Here is a 27,739-nt window from a genome sequence, read left to right on the forward strand (position 1 = left end):
CTAAAACAGAAGTACACAAAATCAGTACAAAAATCACTATACATTGCCAAGTAAAGATTATTGACTCACTAATGATAAGTGATATCAGAACGCTCAAATGACCTACATATGCAGTAAAGCATGTACTTACCGATCAATCAACCTATATAAGATGTAGCAATCGATGAGACGACCCAAATTGAGAAAATTACTTGGAGGGTATTACATATTTGTTTTTTCGAAATATATAATTTTATTTAAATGACTTATACAATATTATGGTAATAATGCGGCGATCTATTAAATTACAAAATAAAGAAATTGATCTATGGAACGATCCCTACAAAGGAAATTAACATAAATAACAAACAATATTTACAAAGGGAAATAAAAATAATTACGCGCTATACATCAATTTTGATAAAAATGGTATAAATTTCAGATCAAATATACTGACACAAGAACCATATACTACCAATAAAGTTCGTAGTTAGTAACATAGAAAACAATATAACACTGCATTTTTTTGTAAATAACTGATATAAAAAATAATTAAGATTAGCTAAGATTACAATACTTTGGCATACGTGATAGTCCGTCAAATGCAATAACGATATTGGTATAATAATAATCAATGCAATATAACATTTTGAAGGTAGATATTCAACAATAGAATTTTAATGAGACCTTCCAAGACTAGTAAATAAACAATATTAATTGGAATGTGTGACTTTGCATGAACGGTTATTTAATCAACTGAGAAGGTATGAAACTGCAAAACTGTAACTTTCTATCACAACAAAATCTAAAACATTCAGTCTACGTCCTCATTTTCAACGCTAAAATGCATCTCAATAATGAGTTTATTTCTAGATATGAAAACATCACTATCTACTCAAATTGACTAAGGGATACCATTCAGTAATTTCAGTCAATAGGTCTAAAGTGGACAAGTCGAGCTCAACACCGCCCATAAACTCGTTTTCCTGCAGCGGATCGTAGTTCCAGATTGTCGCTTTCAGTGTTCTGGATTTTACTATGTCCAAGACCATTCTATATTCCAACTACGATGGAAACAAAATATGAACAATAATTTATAATGTAATGTGTTTTTGAGAAATATTTTATTCAAAGTGCACCAAAATCACGATGGGAAGGTTATTATAGCTACCATTTCCATGAAGCTTGGATGACAATTCTTCTTCACAACTTTCGTTTTCCGTTTAGTGCTCTTGGAGACGTCCGGTTGCAGGTAGACTTTCACGTAAGTAGAGGGTTCCTGTCCGTTTGACTTAGGCAACCCTCGCGCATGTTGCACCATAACCCTAAATACCCCTTTAGAGTAGAGGAGAGACAGTTTGAGTTGACCTTTCAGTCTGCCTACATCTTCAGCATTGGCGGCCCGATCTGGAATTTTATTGTCAGTGGTTCGTACATTTTAAATTAGAGGAAGTATCTAAGATACGCATATAACAGTTAGAAGTAGGAATAACCATGGCATTGGTTAACTTTAGAAATATAAATTGTAAGCAAATGCGAAGGAGTCAATCGCATATTATTATAATAACAAAAAACCCGGTTGAACCTAAAAAGATGTAGATCCCACAAAAATGCACTGGATATCGAACAATCTTGTGAGCTTTTTTTGTAAAACATTTTATTGAAAAAAACTAGAATTCCGCAGCGATTGCGAATAGGAATTTCAGTGTTTACACTCTTGGCTTCTTCGTCAGCAATAACAACATTGACACTTTTTCATACAAACTAAGCAACTAAACTTTTCACCTGTAACATCTGGCGAAACTTCATCTTCCTGCTGATCCCGCAGCAGCGGATGGAAAAATGTGTACACTAAATCAGAATGAGCGATTTCCTGGGCGCACAGGAACAAAGATTTTATGAACATGCTAATCTCGAGGTAGCGCTTCTGGGCCACCTGTTTGATGTTCTGGCGACCCATATGAAGGCCTGTTGATAAACTGAAAGAAAAACGATTTTGTTTTTAATAATTTCGCATGACGAGAATGCACTTAAGTTATTGAGAACCATAGAAAATTTGTGGTGAGAGAGTTATAAAACATGATAGTTGAGTAGACGGGTCTCTCCTTTCGCTTCAGTTGCGATAATTGGGAGTGAAATAGACTAGGTATTTCGAATAATTTTTAAGGTTACAATGTTAACAAGTTTCAGTCAAATACAGTGTCAGTCATAAGTAAACCAACAAATAAAAATTATAGGTCCCTAAAAAATCGGCAGTCTTCTTCGGAATGATATACATAGTATATCTTGATTCTACACTTGTAAATATACTAAATAATGTACAAAAACCCAGTTGATTTTGCTTACCTGTCCGATAATTTTTTACATTCCTTTTAAGACATTCCAAACGTAAAGCAACAAAATCGTATTTTAACACTCTATTAGTGGCAAGTGCATTTCTGAACCTGCATCTTATTTTTGTTTAATTTAACGGTACATAATGCTTTCTGGTCGCAGTTTGTCAATAGATATCCGAAGTTTGATTATTTCAAAGTGGCGGTTGGGTATGAAACAAATAACCATTGCAAACCAATTGCAACTGAATCGAAGTATTGTTTCGCGTACAATTAAACATTTTTCAATTCGAGGAACTATTGCGAATAGACCAAAATCTGGACAGCCAAGAAAAACCAGCCAAAAAATGGGCCAAAGAATTGAAAGTGTGTCTCGGGAAGATCCGTTTCGCTCTGCAATGGATATAAAAAAAGTTGAAGCTTGCTGATGTTTCTGTTAGTACTGTTCGAAGACGTCTGACAGAACGCAAACTATTTGGAAGAAAACCGGCCAAAAAAACATTTATTTCTGCGAAAAATAGACAATTTCGGCTGAAATTCGCTAAAGAGCACATTAATTGGACAGTGGAAAAATGAAAAACAGTGCTTTTTTCGGACGAAAGCAAATTTAACTTGCATTCAAGTGATGGTATTTGCTGGGTACGTCGTCCTGTTAACAAGAAGTTTGATCCAAAATACACTCGTGGCACCATAAAATATGGAGGAGGAAATGTGATGGTGTGGAGATGTTTTTCGGGAACTGGGGTGGGTCCACTGATTAAAATTGATGGGATAATGGACCGATTTCAATATTTACGAATTATAAGAGACACAATGATACCATTCACCGGAGAAAATTTGCCATTGTCGTGGGAATTTCAACACGACAACGACCCTAAGCATACTGCTAAGGGGATAAAACAATTTTTTGTGGACCATTCGTGTAATGAAATGGCCTGCCCAGAGCCCAGATTTATACCCCATAGAGAACCTTTGGGAAATCATTGACCGTAAACTAAGACAGGAAAATCCACAAAAATATCAAAATTGTGACCAGCTTTTTGACGTCATTATTTGAGTTTGGAATTCCATATCAGAATCAACTTTTATGACATTATTGGAATCTATGAGTCGTAGATGTGCTGAAGTGATAAAAAATAAAGGCTATGTTACAAAATATTAAATATAATTTAAAAATAAATGCATTTAGTTATATGTTGCTCTAGTTTTGAAACCTTTGTAAGAAATATTTTATAATTTAAATTAGAACTGTTACTTTTCTTTTAAATTTTGATGATTATTATTATTGCTTAATAAATTCATTCAACTTAGTAATAAAATTTTGAGAACCATTTAACCTCTTTTAAGGACATTAATATAATTTAATATGTTGCTTTACTTTTGACTGATACTGTATTTTGAACCTCTGAAAAGGATTTATAGTTATTTAAAAGCCCGTACACAGGTGCAAGAAAACGTGGGGCAAAAAAAAAAAACGTGTATAGCAACACCGTCCCGTACCATTTTCTTAATAGGAACGTTACGGAATGCTAAGAATTTATGAACAACCGAATATCGAATAAAACACTAACGCTCCAGCAAAATCAAAATAATACATTTGCTATTTTTCCTGAAAAAAATCGTACTTTCGCAGGGACAATTTTTCCATACTTTTTGAATCTGTGTTTTCCAGACACGTACAGATCAGCAAGAAAACATCATATCTCAATACAGTCTCGCACAATTTATGCGATCAAAACCTCGTCGTGTATCATATAGGCAGAACAAGATATGTATTATTATCATAGATAGGAGCAATTTTGTCATTCGCATGAAGTCAGGTGAACAAAGAGCCTGAACAAATGTATCCATATTTTCTTATTACGATAACTGTTGATGAAATTAATGGTACATCTTTCCGCCCAAATAATTGATTGAGGATGAAAAATAAGTATATAGAGAATAAATCGCCTCTATTTTACGAAGACGAGTTCAAACATACAAAGAAATGATGCAACATCAGCACGTATCGCTTCTGAGAAATGAAATCGAAATACTGATAATCAATGGGAGGCTTCAACAATGCTACTATAAGGTGTTACGCCGTACTATTAACGTAGTCTCGTCGATACTTGTTGAAGACTAGTGTTACGATATCATGTTATCCGGTGTCGTCCCCACTGGTTGCATTTATGGTGTTAAGATACGATTTTCTGCTGCATGTCTATACGTGCCCTCCATGGGCGCGGTGTTCGTTTTCGATTGTAGAATGAAAATTCGAGCCACCCAGTACATCGAAAAACAAATTTTTATCTCCTGTACATAGAAGGTAACTGTTGTACAAATCCCAACACACTGATAAGTGCAAAGTACGCAGATAACATCACAATGTGACTCAAAATCATCAGCACTTAAGCTCACACAGCAGTGACATGTTTCGTCTCCTGCTTTAGATAATGTGTTTTTACAACTTTAAACAAAATAGATCTAATCAGTCCATCCATCCGACAAAAACAAAATACCCGATAATAAGATAAGTAACCAACTTTGGGGCAATTGAATTTTATCTGCGAAAGATAAGAGTTCTGTCAAACTATGATCTAATCCTGAATCGAGGTTCAATTTCAATAAATATTAATCGCGAAAATGGGTTTGTTCGGTGGCTTTAAGGCTAAATTTTCCAAAGATTCTGTGGCCAAAAGTAATAGCAAAAGTTCCAAGAACACGGAAGTGGTTTGTTTAGGCTACAGGGTGTATTCGGAGTTTGCAGATCCTCCGCACTGTAAGTAGCAATTTTAGTGTCAGCAGCTGTAAAATAACACAACGAATTGATTTGCTAGATTCGAATCAACCTCCTCCAGAAAAGAGACCACTTCCCGTTATTAAAATTACATCGCAAAAGTCTGACTCTAACAATGTTGTAAGTAGCTCAGCTGCAATACACAATTCATCACACACAAATCGAAATATTGAAATAGCGCCTAATAAACAAGCTCCCGTAGCAATAAATCACATTCCAAATCGATTAAGAAGCAATGTTTCAAGCATATCGATCCCTTCCAGCCGGGAAGACAGTATTTCAACACGGCAAAACGGCATAGTTACAAACCCGAAAGCCAAACAGAAGAACGGTATTTCTCCGAAACCAGCACCAAGAACAGCCACTCTCAGCCAGAGTAATGTAGCTGAAACTTCCATAATTACAAACCCAAAGGTTAAAAAACCTCCAAAGAATAAAGCTGCAAAGGATGTTTCTGCTCCAAAGAAAGAAATCCCCTTCAGCCAAGAAGATAAGACGTATATTAGCAGCACTATTCCGGAAATAAAAAAGCCGGAACGGCGCACAAAATCAAATAGTTATGTAACTGAAGATCCTATTTGTGTAGAGGGTGCAACAACCAGCATTAATCCTGCACCCAATGGCCGACTTGCAGCCGAAGATGAGGTTCGCAAGACCCCCCCGAAGTCAATTTTAAAGGCCAAATCTATGATGGAATTTCAAGAAGCTCCCAAACCCAAGTCGAGTAATACATTATCGGTACCAATGTCTAGTGAAACTGTAACACATTCGGCGACTAGTACTATAGATGAGAATCCAATAAATAAAGACTATAGTCAAAATATGCGGGGAATAGGGAACACTAGTAGTTTTGCTGCAAACCTATTTTTTGCAATGGATGATGATGATGATGACGAGGTAACTCCTGGCAAAAATAAAAACAGTGCAGAGTGTTGATTGAAAATTTTGTGTTTAAAGAGATTGCAACGTTTGAAGACATGTTTGATTTGAAGACTTATAAGCTTTTTTTTGGTTTTACAAAGGACATACAGCGTATTGCGTATTGCGTTTTGCATTTTAATTATGTTTTTAAATCGCCATGTTTACAATTATTTATGGTTATGATGAAATAAACAAATAAGATAAGAAAAGTTTGATTTCTAAACTCATTTATATGCCAAATTCAGCTGCTGCCATGGTCCGTTATTTATATAGGAGCAAAACAAATTATTTCCACGGTTTCGCTCGATTTTAAATACATTAGAATAGGATGTAAACCCGTGGTCTTCTAGATTTCGAGCAACTAAAACCGCTGAACTCACCTCATTTAGGACACCCTGTATTATTACTCTAAACATTTTATTACTTCAGGAATTCCCAAAATATTGGTGCTTTAATTATAGTTTCGTCAAATGATTGAAAATTTTATACTATTCCAAGAAAACGGATTTATTTGCTAGTAAACTCACCTGTGCAATTTGGCCAATGGATAATTTAGGCACAATTTCTGATGCAATTCACAAAACTCCTTATAAGTCCTTTGAATCTCCATAGGTTGTTTTTGGTTTTCCCTATACACTCGGAGAACGTAAACGTAATATTTGTCTGGATCATATCGCTTTCTGTAACCGACTACTTCAACATGTGTTAATCGACCATCGGTAGACACACTAAAAAATATAAATTTTTCGCTTTTTGTGCATTTTAGAAACATACAGGATGTTCCATCCAAGCACAATTCTCCAATATTTCTCTACATATAAGTAAAAGAAGCGGCAAGTCTTCTGAGGTCACTCAGATACAAAAAGCAAATTATTTCAAACAAAGCGTCTTCTTCACTGTTTAAAAATAATTTAAAATATTACAGAAACTTGGGTGGAATATCATAACATTTACAAACAAACCTATAAGTTTTTGGCACAAATGACAATGTGTTCTCAGACTGATTGTCCGTGGTGAACTTAAGTTGAGCCAGATTTTGAGCAAGATTGTGCAGGAAGAAGTTGAACTGGGTGAACTTAGTTTTAAGAGATTCTTCGATGAGTCTCGTGAAATTTGCCGCGGCCTCCGGGTTAGATATATCCGGAAGTAACGCCCTGTGCATGTACCCTATCGACTCTGGAGTTATACTGCATATCCCCGAAGAAGTCATCTGCATTGAAAGAAAGTTACAGCTTTATAGAAAAGGGTGCTAAAGGCAACCATACCAAAAATAAGAACATGTTTCGGTTATTCCTGATGATATTAAAGGCCTGGCAGCATAAATCCACAAACTGATGGAACTTTTCGGTCGGTCTATCCCCACCGTTGATGACATAAGCCATGTCCGAAGTTAGGACAAAAGGAGCTCGATCCCTTGGAAAATTTAAGATCTCATTCCAGAATTACCCTTGTGCAGCATATTATAAATACCTCTTAAAATTTCCGAACATTTGGGCATCACCTAAAAACTTTCCGAAATCGATGTGAAACATGTGACCGGAGGTTTTTAACATAATATTGTCGTTATGCCTATCGCAGATTCCCATTATGTAAGTAGCTACGCAGTACCCTGCACATGAAGCTAAAACAGCATTCGTTAACTCGCATTCTGAGTCCAAAATTTCAACGTTAAATTACCAGTGAAATTTTGAACGGCCCTGGTATATTCGAGTTCCGATGGGTTATGCTTGGCCAGCCATTCCGCTATGGGTTTGTCCTTAAACGACCCAGTCAGCCCGTGTTCGGTTTGTATTTTGCGTAGAGTCTCAGATTTCGTTACCATTTCAATCATACCTAATAAATGAGCAATACAAAAAAACGATCCTGAGGTGGAAATTAGGATGAAATTTCAAGCACTGTAGTGGTCGTATTTTCGAATTTTAGAGGCTTGTTTCGAACAAGAAATAATGTAAAATCCGCCTAGATTGATGGTTCGGTAAACAATATCAACAAATATTATTCCCTGAAGATGATCAGCTTCACAAATTTAAGTAGATCAGCTTAGACATTGGTTCATCTCATATTTGTAAATTATAGAGAAAATTCAAAGAAAATTCCCCTACCTTTCTTGTGGGACGTAGGAATGCAAGTAAAGGTGACCATCTTTAGATCTAACCCCTCATGGAGCCACAGCTTATCCATCAGTTTTATGATCTGCAGTGTAAGCATGTCCTGCTGTAAATCGTCTCCGACCTTATAAATTGCAAGATAATCGGAATCGTCGTCCATTTTGAAGCTTATTTTTAACGGCAGGGTATTCGAAGCAAAGTACGAGCAAGCTAAAGAAGGCTATAGAGTAAGACCTGTTTATACAGGGAATTTCAGGATTTAGGCATTTATTTTAAGAGTTGGTTCTCATGATGTTGATTTGTAAAGAATATTCACTTTTCCATAACTATTTTTGGGAAAACAACAAAAGAACCTTAGAGAGTAAGGTTCGCAGAATGCACATACCAATTAATTGGGTCGTACTAGACATTTAAAATAATTATTTGCTAAACGAGTATGGAAAGTGATACTTTACGTATCGTTAAAATAGATACCTTAATTTTGCAAACACCTTGTATACGAGCGCTATAAAATACCTTTGACATCAATGCCTTTGACTCTAAGAGTAGGAGAAAGAGGCAAGCTAGTGGGGTCCTCATTTAACTGAACGTTGACCGTTTCTAAATCTCGATGCAAATGAAGCAATTTTTGCGAATCTTTAGCTTTCTTAACGTTCTCTGCTATATCGCTTAATTGCTAAAATTGAAACCGCTTTTAGAGGGGAAACAATATCACGGTGGTCATGAAAAATTACCTTAACCAAGAGTTGCTGTGACATGAAGCATTTTTGTAGCGACTCGCCGCATATGGCCAATAATGCCCTTAGTAACAGTTTCATTCTTCGGTGATGTCTGACTTCGCTTATGCTGGTATCAGGTGAATCGTTTTTGCCGTCTTTGATATCCAAGGTTTCGTTCTGAAATAGCAAATTTGAAAGTTTATTGTAAATTTAAAAAAATAATGAAAAATGTTACGCAGACTCGTGGATGGTAAACAAAGTAACATTGAAGTTAAACAGTAGAAATGGGTTCTATAAATTAATTTTTTAAATTAATAAAAGCTAAAACACAGTGCTTCCCTCTGCTTCATAAAATACTCTCGAACGGGAACTAGCCCCAGTGGTGCGCTAATTTGCAGCTTAACCGATGCCTCTGAACATCTACATCATAAAGATGTAACTGAAATATTAAATATGCACTAGATAGAGAGACAATGCACTAGTTTTGTCTACTTCTAACTACTCAAGGGTGATCCGAATACTAGAGTAAAAAAGCTCTCCAAAATGCTGTAAAAGCAGTAAAAATACGATCCCATGGCTTAATCACAAATAAAAACTAACTACGGTAATGTCCAAAGATTAGATACTCCCAGAACAGAATTCCAAATAAACTGACCTTATATCCGTTGAAAATCTCGAGATCCCAAGCGCGCTGTCCCTAAAGTAGGTATATTAGGTATATTCACTTCCCTCAGGACAAAAACGGTTTGATTTTCATGTTAACCATAATTAAGTAACCCAAAAACGCTAACACAACCACAAATCATAATATTGAATTATTTAAAAATGAATAATTCCTACGTACCTGAGGTATAGATCCTGGCAAGTTGTGACTTAACAACCAGAACAAATAATGCGCAAACCGCGGGGATCGCAGCGCCCTGTGCAGTATAAATTCGGCCAATGCAGAATTTTCGTAAGTCTCATGTCTTAAAGCCACTATAAGCTGAGGTAGATAATCCACTAGTTCATCACTAGAAAATTGCACCATCCATTTAACTGCCATTTTACGCACCTCCACATCTGGGTATCTAGATAATGCAAAACAAAATTACAACAGGCAGTTTATGTATATCCCATAGTCTATTCAATTGCCGATCAATCCAGTTTTAAAATATAAATGTTGCTTTGTGATTAAATAGTAAACGGGAAATAGCTACCTACACTGGTAATAAAAGCTCCAAGGCTTGCCTAGACTCCAGTCTTTTCCAGGAATATAACATGCCATGCAAATCGGGTAAGTTGGTGTAGGCCCAGCTATGAGCAGCTAAAAGCACTTTTGGTAACGCTTTAGGCATGTGGTTGAGATAATGTCGCTTTTCCCACAAAATTTCCCTTAATAAATAATATCGCTTTAATTGTAAGTAAAAGCAGTTCACCTGGCTCCCAATTTTCATGGATTTCATGTTCGGAATCCCATTAAAGTTACAATATTTATATCAGCAAATCTTAACCATAAAGGGAAATAGAACGTCTGAATAGTATATTGCACACCCAGAGCCAATAATGATAAGTTTAGTTTTTCGATAATAGGGAAGTGATTTTATGGTCCAGTCATTCCTACGAATGGCATGAAACATCACTTTTCGCCCGCAAGTTGCAAATAAGTTCTTACACTAGTTGAACAATGCACTACCGCAGTTCTTGAAATTATCTCTTACCGTACATCAGAAGGCAGCATAAAAAGAAAATCCTGTTCGCAAGCATCAGTTAAAAGCTCCTGAGTTTCCTTATCTAAACTAGAAAAATCCCCTTGTGCTATATTTTTCAACGAGTTCGACTCAATCTTGGGGAAGACAATTTTCGAGGTAGAAACAACCTCAATTCCTGCAGAAGATATTAATTAAATAATCAACTATTTGATTAGAAAAAATAACTGTTTAAAACTGCATGCCAAACTAATTAAATTACTGCATTCAAATACAAACCTATCATGGCATGTCCATTTATAGGATGGATGCCCATTGCTGGCGCTGGTCCGTGCATATGATCGTTGATATGTTCAGGTTCTCTGGGCCAGACTGACAACAATGAACTGCCTTGTATCATAGTGCTGAAAGAAGTTGGTGTAATTTTTAAAGTGAAATGTAAAAAATAATTAATGTTTCAGTAGTTATAACACAGACTTAAACTTTGTCACCCTGTATATCGAAAATGGTGCGTGTTTGATCAAAGGTCTATTAGCATTTTTTAAAAGTTATTTTGCAGAGTGCTGTCGCACATTGCAATACCTTCATAATGATATGCTACACCCTGTATATTCTCTCTTTCTGCTCTACAAAACTGTGACAATTGTTGTTTTGAATAAATACATTTTTAATAATTTTTTAAACTTAGAACTGGAATATCTAGAAAGCAAAAATCAGCATTTTCGATGCCTGCTTTTCTTTACTTTTCGTCGAGGTCAATAACCGATGTCGTAAGCATATCTACTATACGTATAGAAATGGTTTGCGACATTTAAAAATAGCAACTTTGACCTCAACATGACGAGGAGCATCTCTTCTGAAAGAGGAGGTTCGCCAAATAAGTCGTGAATTTTCTGAAAGAATAAACTGCAATCATCAGACAGTTCTCAATCATCTTCACTCAATGGAATTTGGCCGGAAATTAGAGACATGAGTACCTCTCCAGCTTACCAAAAACAACAAAGCAAATCGCTTTCAAATTGCTTCTCAACATGTCGCTTGCCTCGCCGAGGAACACGTGGACACAATCAATACTTCCTGTACCGAATCGTCATGGAAGATCAGAAATATATACACCTACACGTCAATATTAAGCAAAGAAATGAGTGAGTAGCTCCAAGAGATACGCCGAGGCCGGCCTTGCCGGCATCGAAGCAAGACTTCTATCCAAAAAAACCATGATCTATATTTAGTGGGATAGGAAGATTTCGTACACTGAGAGATGCTCGAGAAAAATGCTCAATAATTGCCCAACTGCACCGCGTAAATAAGGTAATTCAGCTGAAGAGACCCGACTTACGAGCACAAGTCATACTGCTTCACGACACGTTAAATCCGCTCTCCAGGAGCTTGAATAGGAGATTCTTCAACATCCGCCGTACTATCCAGACCTTGTGCCAACCGATTAACATGTTTTTCGCTCCTTGTCGAACTAAATATGGAGCATTACCTTTGACAACAAGGAGAACCACGAAAATTGGCTTAACAACTTCTTTGACAGCAGATCTGATGAGTTTTGGCAAAACGGCATCAGTGAATTGGTCAAGAGGTGGGAATAAGTAGTGAACAATAACGGAAAATACATTATCGATTAATTTGTTGTTATAATTATTTTTTTAATTTTTATTTGCCAACCCAGTAACTTACCCCTCATAATCAAAGAACTGAATAGCCGCCCAACCAATCTCCTCCTCTTTGTACATGGGATTACTAGAATTTTTCGCTTCCTCCGACTCCGTATCTACGGTCCGACCAAAGATCTGCAACACTAGCCTCGATTCCCTTGCTAAATTACTAATTGGAATGTCTTCAAAATCTAACCTGCATAGCACGAAAAGTTATGTTTGCTTGATGAATAGTGAGCGGCATTACCAGTCATCAAAAATTATTCTAGAAGGCCACATTTTATCTCTATCAGTCTTCGCATTGGGATTTGTAAACAGCGGTTTGCTGACTTTTCTAGTTCCATGATAAATCTGTCCAGCGATATAATAAGTTACGTGTTCCCACTTGGGGTTCGGTCTGTAAATGGCACATATTCGAACTACTACTGAATCTAGAACTTCTCCAACATTCCGAGATGCTAAAACGTGAGATATTTCATACAAAATACTAATAGTTTGCTAGTATTTACTCACGTTCGAATTGAGGCGAAACCACTTCGAAATTGACCGAGAAGGTTTGGCAGTACATTTCAATTAAGTTTTGTATAGCTAATCTCACTTTATTACAGGTATTTGAGATACTCTCGACAAAACTTCCCTGAAACAGTCACCTTTGTGTTTCAGTGAGTTTGGCTGATGTTCCAACTTACATTGAGAGACGTGAATTTCATGCACGAATCAATGAGAGTTTCAATGCTCTGCATAATATCCAAGGTGCACAAATCTCCCATTAAATTGACTATGCATTTAACGGATTGTATCACCATAGATGGCTGCAAAGGGGCAGTAGCCGAGTAGCTGTTTGTTCGTTCGATTTCAGAGGCTTGATCTTCTAGCTTGCTTATTTCGCTTTCCACAGTGTCTAAAATGAAGAAATATTGGTTTTCTGGATGTTAAAGGAGCCCGCATTAAAGAAGATACGTGAATGATATCATGCGGATTTTTTACTTGTGATGCTCTCTTCTACCCCTCTTGAAACTACATTTCTCCACCCACCTAAAAGAATCTTCAGACTGTCATAAGTAATATGCGATACAGTCTCACTGGGTACAACTTTCTCGAAGGTCAACTCTCTATCCCTGTAGTCGTCCTGAATCTAAAATAAATATCCCTTTTCACCTCCCCGCTTGCTTCATAAATAAGCAACTCACTGTCCTCGCAAATGATTTATCCTTCATCGAATCGGGAATCAAAATCAGCACTACATCTTCATCCAGTTTGATGCAATTGTGCACGTACTCATAATCTGAGAGCAGTGTAGTAGGAACCAGATACTCATTGAAGCCCCACACTTTCAGGGTGTAATTCTGATACGGAGGGGCTAAAGCATCATACACAAGCTGCAGGGTAACATGCTCTACACTGCTCGTTACATCGCAGGTGAAGGTAACAGGTTTATTAAAATCTGCTCCTTCGAATTTTGGATGAACCCGCAATTTAATGCTCAGTCCGTCGTTGTACTTGTAGTTGACTAAAGGGCTTATTACCAAACCCATGTTGCTGTTCGGGTCGTTATACTTGTAGCTATTCCTCACTCTATAGACCATGTTGTAAAAAGATTTTAGGTCCGGGTCTCTGGCTAGGGCTTTCTCGTCGTTTTGAACCACATCGTTCAGTAGATTGTGCTGGAAATATATCTTTAGGCTCGAATCGTCGAGTTATGAATCTTCACCTTCACTTTCTTCGATAAATTCCTGTCGATGGTGGACACCCTCATTCTATTAGGCAGAGGGGGGCTAGGAGAGTGGGCATTTTCCGCTATTAATTTACTTAAACTAACGTTTAAAGAGGCATATAGGGGCTCTGAAATCGTGGTATTCCCCGAAATGCTATTGTTTCCGGATCCTGAGTAAATAAAGTCGTAATCATAATACTCATCATAGACACTACCGGAGACCGAAAGAGCGTCATCCCCTAATGACAAAAAGAGAAAACTCATCTATTGGTGAATCTGGGTTAAAATTACTAACAATCACAAGGCAATAGTAACTCACCGTGTTGTTCCGGGCTCATAGTTCTGCCGTAATAGCTCCCGTAATAACTCTGTGAATCAGATAAAATAGGATCAAACTCTTGCAAAATGCTCACTCTAACGCTATTTCTATCATCTACCGGAGCCAAATCGATTAGGTTACTAGCGCTACCATCATTGATTTTAGTTTTTGTGCGTATGTCTGTGCGTTTTGATGACGACACCGTGCTTAATTTTGAAAATGTCGTGGATGATTTCGGCGGTAACGAGCGGGGGGGCGGCTCTCGTTTTTGGTTTTTAGGCGGCAAAGCAGGCGGAGGCTAAAAAGAGAAAACGCAAACCCTTGGTCACATATTGCTTTCAAGTAAGTTTCAGTTCAAAGAAAAATTGAAATGGTTAATTTGAAGACACAAAAAAATGGTAAAATGTTGGTTATGCTGGCTGAAAATTTTTGGAACACCCTATATATTGCTCACTATTCATTAATCATCTGTATATTACGATACCGAATTCTCAATCTTCTGCGCTTTATGTGTGATTTACACCTAAACAAGTAACCTGGACTAACCTGAACTAACGATTAAGTATGATTATCGTTGTTTTCAACACCGAAAAACAGAATATTTTCCGTTAAACATTGAGAACGTCTAAATCGAAATGTTCGTTGATGTGCGCCAAATACCAAGAGTCTTGAATGTGCTCTGAAACAAGCCTAATATCTAAATAATGTTCGCTCTAAAATTTAGAAAAGAGTCCTAAATACAGTGTGGCTCTAAAGTAACCCCCTCCCCTGGTTAACTTTGTAACATTTTTTTTTAATTCAAAAGATAACATTTCTTGTTATTTAATGCTGTTTTTGAATTTTAAGAGAATAGTAATTTTCCGAAATACATATTCCTACATATACGAATATATGTAAAAAGGTAGAATTTTTATTATAGGATGGCCGTCGTCCAATTTGGATAAGTTTCGAAGTAAAATTTAGAGAGTATTAATAAAAAAAAAGAGAATATTTGTTATTTTTGAGCCCTAAATCAGATCTGAAATGCCCAAAATACCAAGAATGTTTTCTCTAGTAAAATGTGAATTTTTCAACCTAATATTAGACTAATTTTCGTATAAACATCAAATGAATTTTTCGTCGCAAACACGTTTTTTGCGAGTCAGTACCTTGCAGAGAAAGCTCGAAAGTAGTATCCAATTTCATCACTTTAAGCCAGCATAAACCACGTTTGAATGTTAAAATTGTCCAAAAATGAAACTTGCTTGGAAACCATTAACATAAAGCTATAAGCACATAAAACAGTTTTAGAGAAAAAAATCTGAAAGGAGCTGACCGATACTTCTTTCAGTAACAGTTTCAATCTAGACTTCAATAGCTCTTATAAGTAAAATGTATTTAATTTTAATCAAATTTGTTTAAATATGAGTAACGATCAACACCCTTCTAAAGAAGATGACTATTACCATTACAAAATAGAACACAGGAAATTGGGGGAATACAAGAAATATCTCTAAAAAAATTATCGTTTATAGCGATTATTAGATGGAACATAGCACTTCTATTACTATGAATTGTATTTCATAACATAATGAAATCAACTTTGCTAATTACTTTCAATAAAGTGTCTTCGTCGATATATCAATTCAATTGCCGAAAACGGCCTTAAAAAAAAGCTGAGCAAAATGCGGTTGAGTAATTCACCCTCCACTTACCAGGATTCGAGTACACACAGTACTGCACTCATTTTACTCGAAAAGCATAATATACATAATTAAAATACAATTAGTACTCGACTTTTTCCGTCACATTACTAAATACATTGCACTGCAAAATTAACACATATCTAAATTTTTTACGCATTTTCATTTTTGTGATTTTAGAGTAAAGATTTTACGTTTGCTAACGAAATATGATTATGATTTTCCATACACCTAACTTAATGGAATTAATAAAGGATATAGTTAAATGAATACACGATGTACCAAAAAATTACATAATTTTTATTCTTTAATATGTACAAACAAATTAATATTTAACAGTCTGTACTGCTCCCTCTTGCTCGGATTACTGCTTCACGCCTCCTTGACATACTTAAAATTAAGCGTCAACTTGGTTGCTTTCATCCCATATTTCCGTGATCCGCAATGCCAGCTACTTTAAGTCCCTAGGAGGAACTTGCACGGCTCATATTGTCGACCCATGTTATCCCATAAATGTTCGATGAAGTTCAGATCAGGACTTCTTGCTGGCTAAGGCAACGATTGAATTTCCACATCTTGGAGGTAATTTAGTACTACTCGTGCAATGTGTGGACATGCATTATAGTGCATCAATAAAAATTCCTCACCGGTAAATGGGGCATATGGCATTACATGGGATTTTAAAATGTGCGTTATATCTCGGTTGGCTGTCAAATCATCGTTCTTACGTATAATTAACTCCGTGCAACCTTCCGAATGCCTCCCCATATCATAACAGATTCACCTTCAGAGCTCACGCTTCTGACAATGATGCACTGGGCGTATCGCTTTCCAGGGCGTCAATACACTCTCCTACGACGATCTTTACTAAAAAGACAAAATCGAGACTCATTTATAAAGAGTACGTAACCCCATTGTCGATCGCCCCAATCTTGGTGCTCTCAGGCAAATTGAAGACGTTGTCTTCGATGTTTTACGGTCAATAAGAGACCTCTCGCAGCCTTATAGGGAGTAATTGTACTTTGTGCCAACCTTCTCATCGTATTTTGACCGATTCGAAAGTGACATCGATGAGAAAACTTATGTTGTAGCGCAGTGCTTGTAACGATTCGTTTTCGTAAAACTTAAAGCCGCAAAAATCGAACTTGGTTGTTCGTTGTCAACCTTGTCCAGGTCTTCTTTGATTGCTACCAGTCTCATGACACCGTACTAGTGCCCTGAGGACCGTAGATTGTGCCACTCCAAATCGCAGAGCGATTTGAACTTTTGACAAACCTGCTTCCATAAGTGCCACAGCAACTGCATTCTTCCAGCGAAAGATTCCTTCTCTCACGGAAATTTTAGGCCATTTTTTTTGGAAACAAAAATTTAAATTCACAAAAAACACCATATAAAGAAAGTTAAATGAGGTATGCGACCTTCATGCCAAAATTGCTGAAATAACAAATTCCTAGTTTGTAAACAACCCTTGTTAGCTTATAAATAAACACGTAAAAAACTGTGAAAAAGCTTTAAGAGTCATGAAAAAATAATTTCAAACCACTAAAGCACATTACACAGGGTGAGTCGTAACGGAACTGACACAGAGTAGGTGCGTGTAGGGGAGTTAAAAATATGACGATTTGTTGATTTTTTTCTACGATTAATGATTGAGGAAATATCGACCTATGAAATTGGCTTGTAAATTTCTAAAAAACATCATATTTCAGTAATGCGTCATCACAACGCAACCAACTTTGGAAAATGTTTTATTCATTTCAGCATCTTTAATTGGTAGAAATGTGAAATTGATAAATGCTCAATAAGGGCTGGATTAGGAGTAAAGTAAGGTCTGAAAGAGATTTTTTTATCAGTAAAGCAATTAACAAACGGAGAATGCCACTTAATAGTACATTTAATTCGAAAACTTTTATTCCCCTTCAAAATTTGTCGAAAACCTTATCGCTTTTGAAAAAACTGAAGTTTTGTGGAAGAGAACCAAACCAAATTTAAAGGGATTAAATATCAACTTGGTCACATTCAGGATATCTGTCGCTTGCACGACTTTGGCCAATTACAAATAATAATCTCTTTAAATATGGTTTGGTTCTATTCTACAAAACTAATTTTATCGAAAATTGTAAGGTCTTCAACAAATTTTGAAGCATAAAAGTTTTCGAATTAAATATGCTATTAAATGGCATTTTCCGTTTGTTAGTTGCTTTACAGATAAAAAATCTCTTTTAGACTTTACTTTACTCCTAATCCAACCCTTATTGAGCATCTATCGATATAACATTTCTATCAATTAATGTCGATAAAAATAAAGCATGTTCCAAATTGGTTGCGTTGCGATGACGCATTACTGAGATATGCCGTTTTTTAGATATTTACAAGCCAACTTCGGAGGCTTCTCTAATATCTACCGTAGAATATTCAACAAATCGTGATCGTCAATCGCTACACGCACCTACTGTGTGTCTGTTCCGTTACGACTCACTCTGTTAATATTTTCGAAGGTAATCTTCTCAATTTTAAAAATTATGCGTTAATTTTGCGGTGCAGTGCAGTTTGCCATTTTTCTATTGTGAGTACATTAAAATTAAAGTACTAAAATATCTTTATATAATGAGAGTTTTACCAATGATCGCATTCAAACCGAATCTCTCAGAAATTCTTGCTACGCACGCATTTTACTCGGTCCAACATAATATTCGAGAAGTTTTTCCTATAAACTATATTCTTTATATACCCCAAAGTCTTCTGAAGTTTTAAACGGGCAATTAGTGTACAAATGAAGTGGATGTTCAATTAATCACAACACACAACCATTAATCGTCAATTTTATTGGTTGGGGAAACAAGTTAGAATTGAATTAAACTCAGGAATTAGAACTGAGTTTAATCAGGAGTGTAATTTAGGATATTAAACTGTTAATTCAATTAATCCTAAAAGATTTATATTTGGTCTAATCTTAGTTAATAAAATTGGTCTTTAATAGTGGCTCACAGTTTCAACGATTTTAGCGCAAACTTTGATTTCTGACATAAACAATATTCATCATAAAAGATACAAAAAACTGGATGTTTTGGAGATATTTTTAACAGAATTTTGGAGCAAAAAGATCATCTTCGTTCACCATAATTTGGACTATTTACACGAAAATATTCTCGCACAGTTTACTTTGGAATAGGAATAAATTCCAAATTTTCTATCGCACCTTGGATCATATTTTTATTGTAATCCACTAAAATGTCAAGATAACATATTTTTTCCTTAATAAGTGCTAAGAAATTAAAAATTCTAGACACCAGATATCAATATCATTACAAATGAAATAAATTTATTGCCCAATAACCATTAACAAATATGAACCACAGTTACAGTCAATAAAATACTTTTGAATGTTACTTGTGTAAGATTGTTGACCATCTCTTGCAATTGAACAACATGCGAGATTCAATCAATAGATTACATTAAGTAATTCTTATCTCTAGAAATTTAAACTTTCTTATGACCAGAAAAAATTGCCCATCATTGTCGCATTAACTCTCACTTAAATCAACTAAAACATTAATCATACCAATAATTAATTTATTTAATAACTAAAGAACCAAACTAAAACTCATGCATACCTATTTCGATGACTTACCTCTAACCCTGGGTTAGCCATAACAGGCGGTGGTGCAGCCACACTATTATCTGGATAGTTTCCAGTTACATTTGTATTAAACCCGATCGCGGAAACATTTACGACCGGCGAATTGATTCCGGGATACCCTAAAGATGGGTTTACCATGGGAGGAGGATAATAACCGGGAGGATAATATGTGGAATTAGGTGGATGATAACCATATGGAGGGGGAGAAGGATAAACACTTGGACCTGGATACCCTGTTGGTATTGGAGGGTACCTGGGAGGGCCCATGTGGTGGGGATGGTGATGATGATGCCAATAGGGATTCATTTGAGAGGGTTGTGAAACCACTGATGGTGTGGAAACGCGAACTAGTTGATTTGTGTTATAACTGAAATGAAAATACCTATATTTAGATAAAAATCTTATCTACTATTAAGTGTTATTGAGCTAAACTTATTGTCAATGATAAAACATGTTTTGAAAAGGAGGTTTGCATTATTATACTAAATAATTGCTGAAAAAGGTTATTGAAATAATAAGGGAAGATTGAAGAGTACTGACCTTTGTTGATTGCAAAAATCTATAATGTTACTTGTACTGGCTGGGGGGCTAGAAAACGAAATTAAGTCTTCTGCTTCTTTCTCTGCAGCATTGCTATTTTTTCTTTGTGAGGGAGGAGGAGGTGCAATTAATGGATTGCTGGTATTACCAAGTGATGTTCCAGGTCTTGGTCTAGATTTACTCCATTGCCTTTCATATTTCACATGAGAATCAGTTTCAGTCATTGATGCTGCCCGGGTCACTAAAGAGAGAAAATTACTCATGTAAAGAACATGACCATGCAAAACACTTTATGTCCAGTTTGATCTCACAACAGTGACATAGGATTTTTGAAAGACAACTTCTTCATCTGAAGCAATTTTTGGATGCAGCCTTATTAGTTTGTCTCTAAAATTGCTTAAAAATAGCTTCAAAAAATTAAAATTTTCACTTTTTAGTGACAATATGTTTGGCTGAGAGAAAAGTGAGAAAATATGTTTGGTGCTCAGTTTAGCTAATAATTATTAAATAAATATTAACAATTTGAAGACTGCAACCAAGATCACCACAATTGATGGAGACCCTTTAATAGTTGATTAAGAACTGCAAGTTACTTCAACTGCAGCTTAACTGAACATCGAAGAACCAGTCTTGAAAAGTATTTAACAAGTTCTTACCAAATTAAATTGATACATCAATTTATGTCAACATTTAAGTGAACATAAGAGGGACATTTAAGTTATTTTAAGGATTAGTTCCTGAATCATGTTCTGAACCGATTACCTGATGGGGTTTTCTTTGCTTCCCCATTACTGCCAGTACTTTTATTTAATTCCTGCTGCCTCTTAGTCCTGAATTGCTCTAAGGCTAAGGACTCTAAACTGAGAGCTTGGGCCCTCTCCAAATCCTCTTGGAATTTCTTATCGTAATCAGTCATTTCGCGAAATTTTCCACCAATTTTGAAACTTGTTTGTTCAAAAATACCTTATACACCCAGTGCGCTATTAAACTGGCTGAAATTAATTAAAACAATATCCTGTTTGAGCCAAATATTTACATTGCCACTGCCAATGTTAAAACGGTGAAAGAAGCCCCATTTTTATTAATTTACTACTAACACTTTGCACTATAATAAACGATACGTGGCCGTGTTTCATCTTGTCTCCATTAATTTTGTTAAACAATAGTTAATAATTACAACAATTTAGTATAAAATGCATAAAAACAGCACACACTGCATAAAAAATAAAATAAAAATCAAATTTTTTGTGACACTGACAACAGACTGATGAGCGAACGCTACGACAGACCTGAAACGTACCACAACAGAGAACAAGAGCAACGCAGACGGAAGATATTTGATATTAATTCTCAAGAATGTGGATAATATCATAAATGTCTTATTTAAATAATATTGGTTATTGAGTATTCTTATTTAGCTTACTAGGGCGGTTCATGGCAGTTTTATTTTTTATTCAAAAACGATGCAATATATTTTATGTTTTACTCTGCTTATTACAGCTTTATTCAGCAAGCAGGCATCTTTCTTCACCACTAACCCATTACCTTCAAGACAGTAAGAACGAAGAATTACACGAGTTGTTTCTATAATATCCTTATCATTTATGGGATGTAATTTCCTTCAATGTAAGCTGTCACAACGTTGAGTCGAAACTTGAGATTACGGGATATTAAAGGTTTTAATTCCAATGTGTTCGCCATTTTTTCAAGAATAATTATCCAAAGTTTAACAAAGATTTTAATATTAGATGCGATAATTAATATATATTACACTCATCACTTTCCTGCTTTAATTAGCGCACCACTTTATTTTCTGGTAATTTGATTTTGTTCCTCTCGCTCGCAGCATTGCCATAATCTTGTCCCCTTCTCAAAAGCTCCAGCTGCCAAAGAAAAGCTGTTAAATTTCTCCACTCGCTCAATAATGTATTAACCACCTTCTCGGGTGCGATGTTTGGCCCTCCCAAGTTTTCCCACTTCACAGGCTTTGACTTCAGTTTGCTTTGGCTCGTGTCTCGATTACGCTTCTCCCTGGAGGTGATGTAGGAATTGAGGGGGATCTCAGACCCACTAAAGAGTTTACTCCTTAAGGAGGCTTTAAATTCACATTTTTGGTCGGTAATTGGGACCAAATCAGTCGGATGCATGCCTTTCTCGCTCGACTTTTTTTCCATAAATCTGTTGGGTGGTCTAGGAAGTTTAATATTTCTATCTAAATTGCTGAGGGTCACTAGATCAACGTTCTAGCAAGTTTTCGTTTAAACTAACTCAAACTTGGTATTTATTTCAATATTTCCAGGGATACTATCCTCTCAGTAAAGCTGCCAGGAGCTTGATCTATTGGCCCTAAGGGTGGTAATAAGTAACTACCTGCTGCACAAATTGCTTCTGAATGGTAATTCTGGACATACAGCTCTATTGAAGTCCGTAGCCTCCAACTTCACAGGTTGTCCATTCCTGGCATAAAACATAGTCAAATAAGACCGGTTCTTCTTCTGGTTAGCCAGGGATATCGGCGACATTTTGCCATTGAGCCTTGTTTTCTTAGATGCGGTGACAGTACTGGATTTCGAGTCATTTTTGAGGGAATTAATCTCGGTATTTGCCATTTTTCTGGCGTGGAATGGAGAATGGAGTTTCTTGCAGTCAAACTCGCTCAATTCCGAATCTTCATCTCGATGTTTGTCGTTGCAGAGATCTCTGCATTCGCCGAATTTCGTGTCGTCGATGGAATCGTAGAATTCTTCTTCGTCCGAACCCATAGTTGTATGGGGTAGTTTTTGAAAAAACAATAATTTTTGGGGATGTAAAATCACGGTAAAATATGAAAAACTTGAAATTTTAACCTAAAGTATGCGTCAATCGTTGACGGCCGTATATTCTAGATGGAGTGAACTCAATACCTTTCCATCGTCAATAATGAAATTGATGGAAGTGCTCTTCGGGCTCCCAAGATATCGACGCTTCAAATTTAACAAATTCCTATGTTCTTATGGAATTTCTTTATTATGTTTTTTTCCTTATTATATTCCCTTTTCTTATTATATTCCTCCCTTAAAAATGCTTACATCTTGTTATTCGCCGGTGAGCTTGCCCTACTTGAAAATGATTTTCCTGCTATTTTCTATTATTCCACGTGGTCAGAAATATTCCATTTATAGAAGCGGCTGACCACTTACAGTTATTATTCGTATTTTCAACAGAACTTTCCAATTTGCGCCCATCTAAATATAACAGAAGTTCAATTAATAATTCAAAGGGCAAAGATCATCCAGTATGTTCCATTTAATTATAATACATTCTTTATAGTCAAAGTGAATCATTATTACTTTCTCCGCTATACAATGATCATGAGTTTCATAGTCAATTTAGGTAAATGGATATTATGTTTATTCGCGAGGTTTGTCCGCAATTAATAATTTAAAAAAAATTAATGGTAATGTTCCTTGGCCATCACATATGACCTCAGCATTAGAAGAAATTCTCGACAAAAGGCGTAGGTGTTTATGTTACTTATTTTCTCTTTTAAGAAAATTAGCACTCGCACTTCACCGTTTTTGTTGGTTTTCGTCCTCATATCGTTCTAAAAAGTTTGTGTTCTTAATAACTAAACACATAACATAAAAACCACTAATTAACGCGGCATCAGTTGCCTTTGCTACAGGGTAATTCAAGAATTTAAAAAAATGTTTTTTTATCATTTTGAATTGATCATGGTTGAATATGCCGACACTTAGATTTAGAAGAGTTTTGAGAATAAGTAATAAACCTATGTCGCTTTTTTTGTTTCATTTCATTCCATACAAAACTTATCAAACACTTCTCGTTTAAGTATATGAAACCAATTAAATAACCGCAAAAAATGAACAATGAAGATGGTACTCAAAATGACCATTTCCTCCTACGCATAAATGCGCCTCTCGCTGAAAGTTAAAGCCTGCTCCATCATCAATAATCGAATATAACTTTTTATTATTGACGTGATTCCATAAATCTTCCTTAGTTGCAACGAGTGTGGAATTTATAAATTCGTTTAAAATCCCCTCAGAGGAAAAAGTCGCGTGTATTTAAATCTGGTCATCGTGGTAGTCAGTGTTGAGGATAGTTATTTCCACGACCTATCCATAGACTCGGAAACTCTTCGTTTGAAGATTCCCGAACATCTCTTCTGAAATGCAGAGGTGCACCATCGTGCATACACCACATTTCGCGGTATAATTCTAGAGATAAACAAATTTTCCAAATAGTTGTAAGGGCAAATGTAGCTCAGGAAGCGTATGCAGCTTGTAAATTTTGACTCGAACATTCACGACTGATTTGCAGATTTGCATTTCCTCTCTGTGTAAAGCAGGTTCCATCGAAAAGAAGAATGATCTCGTGAAAAATTAATGTTTTAATCTTAAAAAAATCATCGTTGGCTCGAGATCTTGCGATAACAGTTCTTGAGGCTTTCGAAAATGGCGTGGAGGCAACAGATTACGGACTGTCCGAAGCTCTTCGTTCAAACTTGGAAATTTTCGAATAGTACGATTAGGAAATGTCCTTCGGTATTCGTCCACGGCAATTCCCTCGCAAAACCCCAAGTCTAACGGCAATTGCTCCTTAAAGGAAAATGGCATGAAAATATCTCAGGAACTGTATACACTGGAAAAAATCATATGAAAAATCGGCTTGTTTTGAGGCCTTTTTCACGCAATTTCAATACGCCCGTTGCGTGACAAATCACCCTGTATAAATTCCCCCGCGATAATTTATCAGATGGCCATCTCCCTGTAATCTCACACTATGGCTGAACATCTGATATTTGTTTCATAAAGAGAAAGTGCATTAACTAGTAGAGCTATAGCAATTTTTCGGTATAAATGGTTATTTGAAAGGAAAATAAGTTACCGGCGCAGAATGAGAAAAACAAGGAAATATCTACTTATTGCGGATGGGAAGTTGTAAATTAGCATCGAAATAAGTAGTAACTAGAAATTCTAGTTCAGCCCATTGCAGAAGTCTCGATTTTAGGAATCATCAATTACAGTTGAGATGTAATTTGTAGTAAATAGAAGAGAAAATGTATAGTAACCGTTTTTATAATAGATACCTACAATAGAAATCTTACGCGTTTCTTCTAACTTCTATAACACCGAAAGTACCGCTATGGAATGGTATAATTTTAAAGATTTCTTCTCTTCTGTTCTAGAATTTCTCTTCTTCCTTAAGATCTTCACAAAAAAACTTTCTTCTAAATACCTAGTCCTCAAAGTTGTCTCTGCGCTACAGGGTGGCTCCGCTAAGGGACCGACCCTTGCCAGCCCTGAACCCTCCTGGCCTATGCGATTTCTTGTCGACTGAGTCTTCTTAAGGCCGGAAAAACTCTGTATACATTTTATGACACAATACCAACGTAAACGAATTCCTCAATTTCGCAGCACTTCGCATTTCGCTAAGAGTGCGATTATGTTTAAAAAGTGAGACACTTAAAGGACTTGGGTAAGCAAATTAGTTTTGCGACATAAGTCGGTCATGCTGGCTTCATCACATATCAGTGTTGAGTTACTGAAGGGATATGACTAGTGAACATATTTATAATCAATAAGGTGAGCATCACTAAGTTTACGTTAATTTTGGGCTCCAGGAAGCTTGTTCGAAGTACGTACAAGAGTCGTTCATGTACCAAATGTACTTCGTCTTGATCAGGGGTTCCCAAACTGTTTAGAGATAAGGCCGCATGTGAACATAGAATTCGTCTTTGGACGATGACGCGATCCGTATATGGAAAATTACAAGTTTAATGTATTTTGAAGCATCTATTTTTGTTTTGTACAAAAAACCCGACAAGAAATTAGTTCGAGGAATTTTTGATACATTTTTTTGTTCCCCAGATGTAGCCATTGAAAGTTTTCAAATTGCCACCCTGTATAACATTGAACGTATCAAGCGTGTTATAGAGTGGTCTACTGTACATAAAATAATATTTTCTTAGTAAGTTTGAACTCTCGCTAAATGTTGTATTAACACCTTAGAGCACGAAAAGAAGCTTAAATGAAAGTATTCTTCAGCGGTCAGCAGATGTCTTTCATTTACATTACCATTTTGTGTCATTATTTACATAAAAAGAGTCAGTTATTGCGTAAGCTTCTTCCTAGATCGTGTAACCCGGTTATTTGCTTACAGTAAATATCTCAGAAACTGAGAGGAGAAATTTCGGAAAAGTTCATAAATCGAGAAGCTATCTGGGTGGGTGAGGAGTAAAAATTTGAAATATTTTTAAATATACCGAGTGACTCAAAAACGCACGAGGCTTCACATTTGTGTCGTTTTAAATGCAGCACCTTCACAGTAAAAAGTAAATGCATTAATTAAATATTAACGTTTTTTACTGAATGTTTTTGATTTCACATATCAGCACGATCAAATTGAGAAAGTAGATTTTTCCATCGCAATTTTGACAACATTTCTATTAAGTAAATACAGTATTTACGTAATGGAACTTAATGAAATTCTTTCCTTGATTTGTGAATGCCTACTTCGCATGTTGTGTAAATATTTGTATAGAATATTTGAAGTAGAAAATATTTTAAATATATAAATAGGCCCTAATTCAAGTGGTCTTTCGTTTAAAGTAAAAGTTCGGATGCGCGGGGATTTGAATATGCCCTGTTTTTTACGGTCAGTGTTGAGGGTCACAGAAATCTAGCACACCCGGTATATCCGCTAGGAGTAATTTCTCTTTATGTTCTGAAGAAGCTAAATAGTGATATTATCCTCCAAACGATTAGGTGATTTCCTGTTATACAGGGTGTTATTTAAGCACCTGGCCAAGCTTCAAGGGGTGATTCTTTGAGCGATTATAAGACGAAAAGTTTGTATAGACATGGGTCAGATAATGCTTCGTTTGCAAGATACTGAGTGTCAAACCTTTTTTAACAATCATTTTTTTGTAAAAAATCTTAATAATGCTTTAGCCGATTTTGTTGAAATTTAGCAGTGTTATTTATGCGCCAGTGACTTACTTAAAACTTTTATATTTTTTTACATTAAGCACAGTCGTGGCCACTCAGTTTACCGGATTTAAATCCGTTAGATTTTTTCTTTTGGGGACATGTAAATTGATTTATAGAAGTTCGGTGAACGCTGAAGAAGAATTAATCCTTAGGATACGGTGTTCATGTAATCAGATAAGATATATGCCGGGAATATTTGAACGTGTTCGGCAATCGATGTTAAGACGAGCTAATACTTGCACTGAAGTTGAAGAACATTTTCAGCAAGTATTGTAAGTTTGGCGTTACTTATTGTTAAATGTTTTTTTATTGAAAAAATTGCATGCCATTTGTTTAAGTATAGTTTTAATAAAGCGTTTTTTTTATTTGATTTTTTTAAATTTCCGACGTTACACCTGTACACACCACTAACAAAAGGAGACAAAGACTCCTGTGTAATTTAGGAGTTTTTTAAAAATTTATATGGCCTTTTCGTCTTAGAATCACTCAAAGAATCACCCCTCGAAGTTTGGCCACTTGCGTAAATAACACCCTGGACAGGGTAAGGAAAATTTAATTTATTTTTAATGGTTGCCGTTGCATGCCCTTTAAAGCTCTTCGTTAAAGTTTAATATCGAGGTACCCGGACTTCTACGAAGGATTCTGTACATCCTGCATA

At 36.0% G+C, this 27,739-nt stretch overlaps 2 protein-coding genes and 1 pseudogene across 4 annotated transcripts; 1 reads left to right on the forward strand and 2 right to left on the reverse strand.

Annotated features, from left to right (window-relative positions):
- Positions 1-208: 208 nt before the first annotated feature.
- On the reverse strand, positions 209-21,321 carry Pi3K68D (phosphatidylinositol-4-phosphate 3-kinase catalytic subunit Pi3K68D). Of its 3 annotated transcripts, none has more exons than XM_066399488.1 (27): positions 20,849-21,321; positions 20,087-20,327; positions 19,538-19,913; positions 14,225-14,273; positions 13,903-14,144; positions 13,382-13,855; positions 13,227-13,326; positions 12,881-13,092; positions 12,705-12,828; positions 12,439-12,649; positions 12,214-12,387; positions 10,807-10,931; positions 10,540-10,705; positions 10,043-10,213; positions 9,684-9,909; positions 9,495-9,536; positions 8,855-9,016; positions 8,637-8,796; positions 8,115-8,330; positions 7,690-7,845; positions 7,483-7,633; positions 7,278-7,425; positions 6,975-7,222; positions 6,540-6,740; positions 1,765-1,958; positions 1,151-1,386; positions 209-1,043 (listed from the first exon to the last, which is right to left on the reverse strand). In XM_066399488.1, the coding sequence occupies exons 1-27, from the start codon at positions 21,000-21,002 to the stop codon at positions 867-869; spliced, it is 5,136 nt and encodes a 1,711-aa protein (XP_066255585.1). In that variant the 5' UTR covers positions 21,003-21,321; the 3' UTR covers positions 209-866. The 3 variants fall into 3 exon arrangements, with proteins under 3 accessions (XP_066255585.1, XP_066255568.1, XP_066255577.1); XM_066399471.1 differs by having other exon boundaries at positions 14,225-14,522; XM_066399480.1 differs by lacking the exon at positions 9,495-9,536 and having other exon boundaries at positions 14,225-14,522.
- Positions 4,666-6,347, forward strand: LOC136409412 (uncharacterized). The gene is made up of 2 exons (XM_066390895.1): positions 4,666-5,073; positions 5,132-6,347. Exons 1-2 carry the CDS (start codon positions 4,938-4,940, stop codon positions 6,025-6,027), a joined length of 1,032 nt encoding a protein of 343 aa, XP_066246992.1. The 5' UTR covers positions 4,666-4,937; the 3' UTR covers positions 6,028-6,347.
- A 522-nt stretch (positions 21,322-21,843) lies between the features above and the next one.
- LOC136413539 (uncharacterized) lies at positions 21,844-22,848 on the reverse strand (annotated as a pseudogene).
- Between the last annotated feature and the right edge of the window lie 4,891 nt (positions 22,849-27,739).

This window comes from Euwallacea similis, chromosome 1 (assembly GCF_039881205.1).
Source record: "Euwallacea similis isolate ESF13 chromosome 1, ESF131.1, whole genome shotgun sequence".
In the NCBI taxonomy this organism is placed as follows: Eukaryota; Metazoa; Arthropoda; class Insecta; order Coleoptera; family Curculionidae; genus Euwallacea; species Euwallacea similis.